General features: G+C 52.4%; 1 protein-coding gene across 1 annotated transcript; it reads right to left on the reverse strand.

Moving 5' to 3' along the window:
• Positions 1 to 234: 234 nt before the first annotated feature.
• Positions 235 to 3,024, reverse strand: PHOX2B (paired like homeobox 2B; the record flags this gene model as incomplete). The annotated part of the gene is made up of 3 exons (XM_080797169.1): positions 235 to 750; positions 1,748 to 1,935; positions 2,784 to 3,024. 3 exons carry the CDS (start codon positions 3,022 to 3,024, stop codon positions 235 to 237), a joined length of 945 nt encoding a protein of 314 aa, XP_080653295.1.
• Between the last annotated feature and the right edge of the window lie 5,688 nt (positions 3,025 to 8,712).

Genomic DNA, 8,712 nt, shown 5'->3' on the forward strand with positions numbered 1-8,712 from the left:
GAAGCTAGGGAAGTTTTGAGTTTTGTTTTGTTGGGGGGGGGGGGGGTTCAGGATGGGGTAGGAGTGGGGTTGAAATGGGGCGACGCCATGTTCTCTTTATTCGTATCGCGATGACGTTAGGCCCTCAGTGGAAAGCCTCGGCAGCAGCGACGACCGGAGCCCGGAGCCCACCCGCTCGCCCGCTCGCCCGCCCGGCCCGGCTCGCCCGCCGCCGCCGCCGCCGCGCGTCCCAGATCAGAACATACTGCTCTTCACTAAGGCGGCTTTGGCGCCGTTGGGTCTTTGGAGGGAAGATAGGACGCTGGCGAAGGGGCCCCCGAGCGAATCCGGGATGGAGGTGATGGGGCCGGGGCCGGGAGCCCAGCCTTGTCCAGGGCCCCCGGCCGCCGCCAGGCCCCCGGCCGCCGCCGCCGCCGCCGCCGCTGCCGCCGCCGCCGCCGCCGCTGCCGCCGCCGCCGCGCCGCCCTTGCCGGGTTCGCCTCCCGGGCCCCCGGGCCCCGCCGCCCCCGGGGCTCCTGCCGGGCTGGGCCCGCCGCCGCCGCCGCCGCTCGCCCCGCAGCTGGGAGTGGGGTTGGGGTTGGGGCCGGGGCCCCCCGTGCTGTCCGGGTCGGTGCTCTTGGCCTCTTTGCTCTCGTCGTCCCGGGACGAGTCGGACTTCTTCCCCGAAGAGCCGTTCTTGGCCGCGGCCGCGGCGGCCGCTGCCGCGCGCTCCTGCTTGCGGAACTTGGCGCGGCGGTTCTGGAACCACACCTGGCCCGAGAGGAGAGGAGAGGCGGTGAAGCAGGGAAAGGAAGAAGGAAAGGGGGAAGCAGAGCGCGGGTTGGGACGGCCCACGTTCCATTTCGGCTTGTTTTAAAGTCCGAGCGCCGCGGGTACACCGCGCCACCAAGTCTGCCCCCTCCCTTGTCTCCCTTGCGTCTTCGGAGAAACTTTCTTAGGGGCACCTGAGCATTCCAGGGAAATGACTGCTTGCAGGACAGGCTAAAAGACCCCAGGCCCCAGAAAGGCCCTAAAATGGAAGCCTTAATTCTGGCGGGCCTTTGCTCAGTCTGTTTCTTGAACCACCCCACACTCGCCATACCCCCCACGCCGCAGGTCTAAGGTTAAACGCTAATTGGTAGAAGGAGGAGGGGGGTCCCTGGTTTGATGCTCGCCGCCCATCTTGGCCTTTGGGCCTAATATACCGTACAATGGGGCTCACCTGGAGAGGCGCCTTGGCCAGCTCGTGAGTGCACCTGTTTCCCTATAAGGTTAGAGTTAGCCGCGGTTCGTGACCTTCATGGAGTCACAGCCCCTTTGCCAGTGTGATCCAAGCCATAGTTACCGGGAAAATGCACCTCTACTCCACGGTTTCAAGTTAAAAGAGCTTGAGTGAGGAGGCAGAAAAACAAAAACAAAAAACCCCAAGTCTAATACGGGGGCAAAGTCTGCGCTCCTCCCACAAGGCACTTCCTGTCCTGCAAAAGCCTTGCTCATTCACGTCCCAAGACCCCGAAAGTCTCTGCAGGACTACACCGGGTGGGGAAGGCTTTGCAGCTGTGCACAGATAAACGAGAGCGCGCACTATAACGCTTCCTCGCGCGCACAGTCCCTCCGAACTTGGCCTCTCTGTTCAGCCGTGGGTCCCGGGCCCTTGTCTTTGAAAAGCCCGGGTTTTCCGAACCCTCAGGAGCACCGCCCGGTCCCCGCCACCGTACCGTACCGGGCCCGGGGCGGCGAAGCAGGGTCGGTTTGTGGGCGCGCGTACCTGGACTCGCGCTTCGGTGAGGTCGATCTTCAGGGCCAGCTCCTCCCGGGTGTAGATGTCGGGGTAGTGCGTCTCTGCGAAGACCCTCTCCAGCTCCTTGAGCTGCGCGCTAGTGAAAGTGGTGCGGATGCGCCGCTGCTTGCGCTTCTCGTTGAGGCCGCCGTGGTCGGTGAAGAGTTTGTAAGGAACTGGGGGACGACAGAGGGGACAGAGTGTGAGCAAAACTGTCTGGAGCGCGAGAGCGCCGCGGAGCCGGAATGTGGGGACTCCAAGGTCAGGTAGCACTAGAGCGGCCACCGACGCCGGCGCGGGGCACTGGCTGAGAGTCGCTGCCGAGAAAAACCGAGCGAATTAGTAGAATACCGAAACCGGCGAACTGCGGGCTTTGGCGGGGTCCCTCTTGGCACAAGCGCCTTTGGGTGGGTTGGAAGAGCTCACTGGGGACGGCCGAGGGCCGGGACGCGGGATAATGCTTTGGTGAGGAAAAGCGAAAGAGGAAAAAAAGTCCAAAAACATCAGTCGGAGCATCAGGGAACCGGGGAAGAAGTTACCCAACACTCCCACTGTTGGAACTTTTCAGTTCTCAGAAGTTGACCCTGCCCAAAAGTTGGGGGAAAGTGCTGCAAAATAATAATAATAAATTAAAGAAATAATCATAAAAATGACCAGCCCAAGAGGTGTGAGCCGCTGTCGGTTCTTAAAAAAAGAGAGAGACACTGCCAGTAATGAGCTTTACTCTTTGTTATTTAATTATTTTCTAAGCTTTACGTCTCATCGCAAAGTAAATAAATTATGCCTATCATTTTGGCAGCTTAAGATAATTTTGTTGGCGGTTCGGGTGTGACTAGGATAGTGTAACCCTGTAAGTGAATTACCCCTCCCTGCAATCGCTTCTAACGTGATAAATTCTTTCATTTGTGTAAGCAAATTTCGTTTGGTAAATACTAAACACATTTCCATTTTCAAATGCAATCAAGGCTTCCTATATACGAGCGGAAAGGCGGCTTCCTCCGCTGAGAAAGCTGGCGGTCCTTACCTGCGGCGTACGGACTGCTCTGGTGGTCCCTGAGGGTGCCGAGGCTGCAGGATCCCGGCGTGAGGGACGGGCAGCCGGACGTGGCCCCAAAAGTGGTCCTTATCGGGTTATACTGGAAGCCACTGGCCTGGCTGCAGGAACTGAAGTCAGCATAGGCTGAAGCCAGGCTCGAGGTGTCCATCCCAGCCATACAGGACTCGTAGGCAGAGGAATTGAGGTAAGAATATTCCATTTTATACATTGAAAAGGCTCTGGATGGCTCAGCCAAGTGGAAAAATGAAATAAAAGATGGGTATGGAGAAGGTGGCTGGAGTGGGGAGATGTGCACAGCTCAACGCCTGCCTCCAAACTGGCCTCCTTACTACCAGCAGAGCCTAGTTTTATGAAAAAGCCTCCTATGAGATGCCTTGTCTGAGGTCTCTAGAGCATATAGTCCTCATAATAAACTTGGCTCTTTCCACTTGGACAATAGCAAAGCGGTTGGTCTTATTGCTGGCGCTTTTTACATGACAATAACTCATCCGTCTATTGGGCTGGCACTGGGGAACTGAGCTGTCCAACCTCCCTATCATTGATTCCTGCATCTCTAATTAGAATTTAATACCACACCATTACGCACCGAGCCCCTGATCCTCCCTTCTAACCAGCTCCCTGCCCTTTAATTCAATCACACTACTTGGAAATAATGAAAGTTGGGTGACGATTCTCCCTGATCCAATTTCCCCGAGCTTTTAAGCCTTTTTAACTGATCATATACCTTAGGCATAAATTGAGATAGTGTGTGTGTTTCCCCCTTCTTCGTCCTCTTTTTTTTTTTCCCTTCGGTTAGGGAGAAGAAACCTTGATGTCATAGAAAACCTGTTTTGTAAGAGCGTTACACGCTCAATTTAACAACAAGCCTACCCCCCGAAGTGCATGAAATGTTATAAAGGACTGGGACATTGGCAAGACTCAGGCACCCCGTTAACATAGAGTAAGTGGGCCAAGGGGGTTTATGTGAAGGATAAGCGGATTTCTTTAAAATACACCTGGTAGAGGGGGTTTAAAAAAAAAAAAGAGCATCTTATAAATTGCATTTCTTGTCGCAGCTTAACATGCTTTTCTAGAGACTCCGCTTACACAGCTGTTTAAAAAATAAAGCCACATCTGAGTAAAAGCTCTTGAATGTGACACATCTGGATTGTCTCTGCTGAGGGCTTCTTTGCGGTCCGCTCTGTGTCTTTCTGCATTTGCTCAAGGTTTGCATTCTGTTGGTTTGGAGGTTCTGTGCGGTTGTTGATTTCAATTACGCCATGACTGGCAAGCGGGCATGAAGTATCCCCAAATGTGTCTCCTCTTCCATCCCTCTCGGGCACTCTCCTCTTTTATCAGCTACACTTTTTCAGGTGCCCCCCAGTCCGCCGAAGACCCGGGGCTTCGCAAAGAGGATTGCCGACCGCTTGCCCTTTAGGTTTGTTGACTGCAGCGAGTGAAATCTTTGCTCTCAAAATGCCCAGGCTCCAGGTCGAGCTCTTTCTTTCTCCAACTCCTCAGGCTCTTGGGTGCTGGCTGGAAGGTACAGACAAAGAAGTGAACAGTGATTTGTGGACCTCGGTGGCCCCATGATTTAAGCGGAGGGTAATTTTCATTTGGTTCGTTAGGCTCTAGCAGAATAAGGAAAACTATTTCATTAAACCCTTCCTCTCGGTGGACAAGAGGAGGAATGCTTAGTTGAATCGCCGGGTGGTGTAAACAAACCCTAGATATTTTATATGAATTAAATGTGTAGATAATTAGTTTTATTGCATTCATTACCCCCTTTATGTGCTCTGTAACAAGTCAGTAATTAAAGTAACAAACTCATAAAGTCTTTATAGGGGCATTTAGGCGTTCAGTGTTTGCCAAACTAAGTGGTTTAATTCGATGCTAGTGCTGGGGAGTGGATGGGCGCCCGCTCTCCACTGCCACCGTGTTTTATTGCGCTCTGAACTGCAGCGGACGCCGTAATGGATTAAACAGGGACAGCGGCCCCCCCCCCCCCAGCCTTGTGCTTCTCTGCTGGGTGAGTTTCAGGTTGATTTCAGGTGACGGCCATCCCCTGGACGTTCGCAAGACCTAATGTCGGCAGTACAGGCAGCGGGGACCCACCGAGCAGCCTGGTGATAGTTTTATGGGGAGGGCTGATAGTTTTATTGCAGTTGTATGTGGTACAATGCGTATTTGATAAAGAAGGGCCCTTGGTGACCAGTGCGCACTTTTTTGTGCAAGGGGGTGAAATGAAAATAAATGTGTACAAGGTTGTACTGCGGCGAGAAACAAATTGCAACGCTCTAAATGGTTTTTCTTTATGGTCACCAGACAAGAGGAGAAAAGAGATGCAAACATCTGTCTTCAGTCCCCTAAACCTAAAGGCCAGCAAAGACGGATGGGAATCCAAGTGTTATTACAGTGGGGATTTGTCTTTATTTATCCCGTTCTCATGAATATGAATCTGCATTTAGACCGGGAGGTGGCTGTGCCCCTTCCGTGGCTACACATGGAATTTCCCCACTCTTATTTACACCCCCCACCCGTTAAGGGAGGTTGAGGATAGGTCGTCAAGCATAGGGCTGCGATTGTCCAGGTTTCTAGAATCGCTCGAAGTTTTGTGTGTGTGTGTGTGTGGGGGGGGTGCCTCTTGGTTTTCCCGACGCGACCCCGCTGCCCCAGGCCCGCATTCAGAGGGTGTGGATGCGCGGAGCACTGGCCCGGGGTGCACCCGGCTAGCCTAGCCGGCTCCTCCGGCTCACGCGGAATCTCAGCGCGTTTCTCTGCGGAAGAGTGACACTGTGTCTGGGAGGGGACCCGTTTTGGCTTCCAGGCCCTTGGCTAGCCAATAACCAGGCTTACACCTCTATGGGCTTACACCTCTCCGGCCGGGGCCCGGCCCTACGCACCCCCCCCCCCCGGAGTGCAGGCCAATTACACCTTGCGTCCCAATTTGCAGACGGTCCCCAGAGGCCCCTCTAGCCCTTGGGGCGGAGGCGGGCCGCGGACCTGGACTGTGAGGGGAGCTCGGAGGAGCAAGGCTTCTGCCCACACCTCCTGAGGGCGGTGGCTCTTGAGTGACGATGTAGAACTTTGGGATTTAGTCGGTGCAGGACGGCAGTCCGTGTGCGCAGGAGCTTGGCGTAGGGGGTGCTGTGTGCTGCTCTGCGGAGCTGGATCTGGAGGCTTCTGAGGGTGACACCGGGAGAAGCCAGGGGAGCGGGGCGAGGACTCGCCCAAGGCTCCTGAGCAAGGGAGGTGCGAGGCCGCAGGGGCGTGCCGGGGCGCGGTGGGATGCGGGAGGCTGGTCGGGCGGAGGCCGGAGCAGGGCACTGCCTCGCGCTCCCCGCGGCCCCGGGGGCTGGGTTTCTCCCCGCCCTGCCCGCGGCGGCTCCCACCCGCCTCCCTCCCCTTCTCCCCTGCCCAGCCGCCCCAGCCCTCTCCCGGTTGCCCCGGTCGGCCCGGCCTCCCTCCAGGCGCCCCCTGCCGCCCGGCCTAGCCGGTCGGGGTGCTGTGCGCCTCCTTGTCTTTGTACCGGGGGACCTTTCAGCGCCGGGACCGCACGGTCGGATGAGCAAATGCGCTTGACTTCATTTTCCCCTTTGTAGGCCTTGTAGGTTTATTTTGTTCCGTGTCACCGTCCCTCTTCCCACCCCACCCCACCCCCACCGTCCCTGGCCCGTCGTCCCCTCTGTGGATCTTTTGTGGCCCGGGGTCCTGCTTCTGCTCCGAAGATGAAAGGCTTGTGGGGCTGGGCCAGACCGGAGCCCCAGCCCCAGCGCCCTGTTTTGTTAGAGTTGTGCTTTCTACACGCGAGCTCTCCCCTAAAAGTTGTACCAAATGGTTAATTTAATTATTCCAACTATAGACCAACTGCTTCAGCAGCCTCCACCACGCGTCTGGGAGGAAAAAAGAAACCATCTATAAGAAATAATCTAATAAAAGTGAAGTGTAGAAAAACCCCTCCTGATTTTCAACCGGCACAAATAGAATTAGAGCTTCAGCATCCTTTTCCCAAACAGACCTTTTGTCCAGATCACAACTTCAGCCAACCAGCAATGTGTACAGTGCCTGCTATTTATTTTAATAGAGGCGGGTGGGTAGCGGAGATGGATTGATAGATAAATGACCACATGGATAGATGGATGGTTTGATCTATCTTCCTCTGACTTCCCTTTCTTAATATGTGTACACGGTTGATTTTTTCTCCCCTGCCGATTTTCTGAATCAATAATGGAAAGGCAATGCTGTGTGGCAAAAGAAAGAAAGAAAAAAGGCATTTAAAGCGCCAAAAAAGGGTGGGGGGGGGGGAACTACCCGCATATATACCATGAGAAAAAAAAAATGTTTACATGCTACCCAGTACCAAATGAAAAAGGTTGAAAGTTTAAAAGAAACTTTTCTTTCCTTTTCTTCGCCATTCATAGGAGGGTTTCTTTTTCTTCTGCTTTTTTTCCTTGAAAGTCAGAAAGAATGTTAGAAGACAAGGAAACAAAACAGCAAACAAAATGCCATTGTATTGTAGTAGCGATTCATGGGAAAACGCTTGTCAGCCTCCTAATGCCTCACTCCTAGGAGGCTGTTTTGAGGCTGTTTCACCGCAGGCAAAGCACAATAACATGGGAATGAATAAAATATTAAATACCAGTGAGAGTTTCAGAGGAATTTTCTTTTTGATTGCTTTATTTGATACTGCATCCAAATTATCCCGGTGCAGTGAGGCCACTGACTACCAAAGGCTCCCCTCAGAACCGACAGCTCTCTCAACCAGAGAATTAAAAGGCCAGATTTGTCCTTGGGTTTCTCCACAAAGATTTCTGCAGGCGGCAGCCTTTCCCATTCACCTGCACTAAGAAAATATCCTAACCAGAATTTATTGAGACGTTTCCCCAGAACGTCAACAAGCCAACCAGAGCATCCCCAAGTATGAAGATCCACGGATAGAGACCCTCTCCTAGCATTTTAGCATTTTTTTCCACATTTCCCATTTGCCTAGCAACCGTAATACACACGTTTCATAATAGAAATTCTTTGTATTTCTGGTAACTAACCTCCTGGCACTGTGGGACTAACAATTATTAACTGATTGACAATAGTGCGTACAAAGCAATTAGCACAGCGCTTGGCACCTGGAAAGAATACAATGAGTGTTAGACACCGGGTTTGATGATGCTGGTGATGATGATGGTGGTGAAGAGAACGACGACGACGATGATGATGATGATGGTGGTGGTAGAGTCTCCTTGAATTGCACATTAAACATTTTGGAATTTAGAGTGCATGGACCCTGTCTTTCCCATTGCGTGTTTACAATGCGTATGAAAGAGCAGGTTCTAAGATATCAAATGAGAGGAAATAAAGCAATCGGGCAGAAAATTTCTCTTTTAAGAATTTACTAGAAGACATGAATGTATAGAAGTTACTTTTGTGTTTTGTCTTACTTTTTACACAATATTTATATAGGATTAATGTGGTGCTTTACTCCTGCATATAAATACTGTGTGTCCAGGGTCGTGTCACTTTAAGAGGCATCTGCCCTGAGTTGGCTATGTGGATTTGGGTTGGAGCTTTATGGCCAACTCATAGATGGTATTTCTGCATTTAAATTCATTTCAGAGACACCTCATATGTATGTGCTAGCCTCCATGTAGCTGATCGGTTACAGATCTCCAGTATGTATCTTTTTAAGGACATCATCATGGAAGAGCCCCATTCTACTTCTCTTGTTGTCTCCCCCACCAACATCATGATTAGCAGAAGGGGCTGCCTGTTACCTTTTTTTTTTTTTGCTAGAGTTTGGCTAACAGTAGTAACATCTGCTGGGCTGGTGATGGGGAGACATGGGGCATTTGATCAGAGTCACAGATGTAAAAGTGACATCTGCTTGTAACAAAGAAAGGAGAAACAAAATTAAATTAGGCAG

This window comes from Martes martes (assembly GCF_963455335.1).
Source record: "Martes martes genome assembly, chromosome: 2".
Lineage (NCBI taxonomy): Eukaryota > Metazoa > Chordata > Mammalia > Carnivora > Mustelidae > Martes > Martes martes.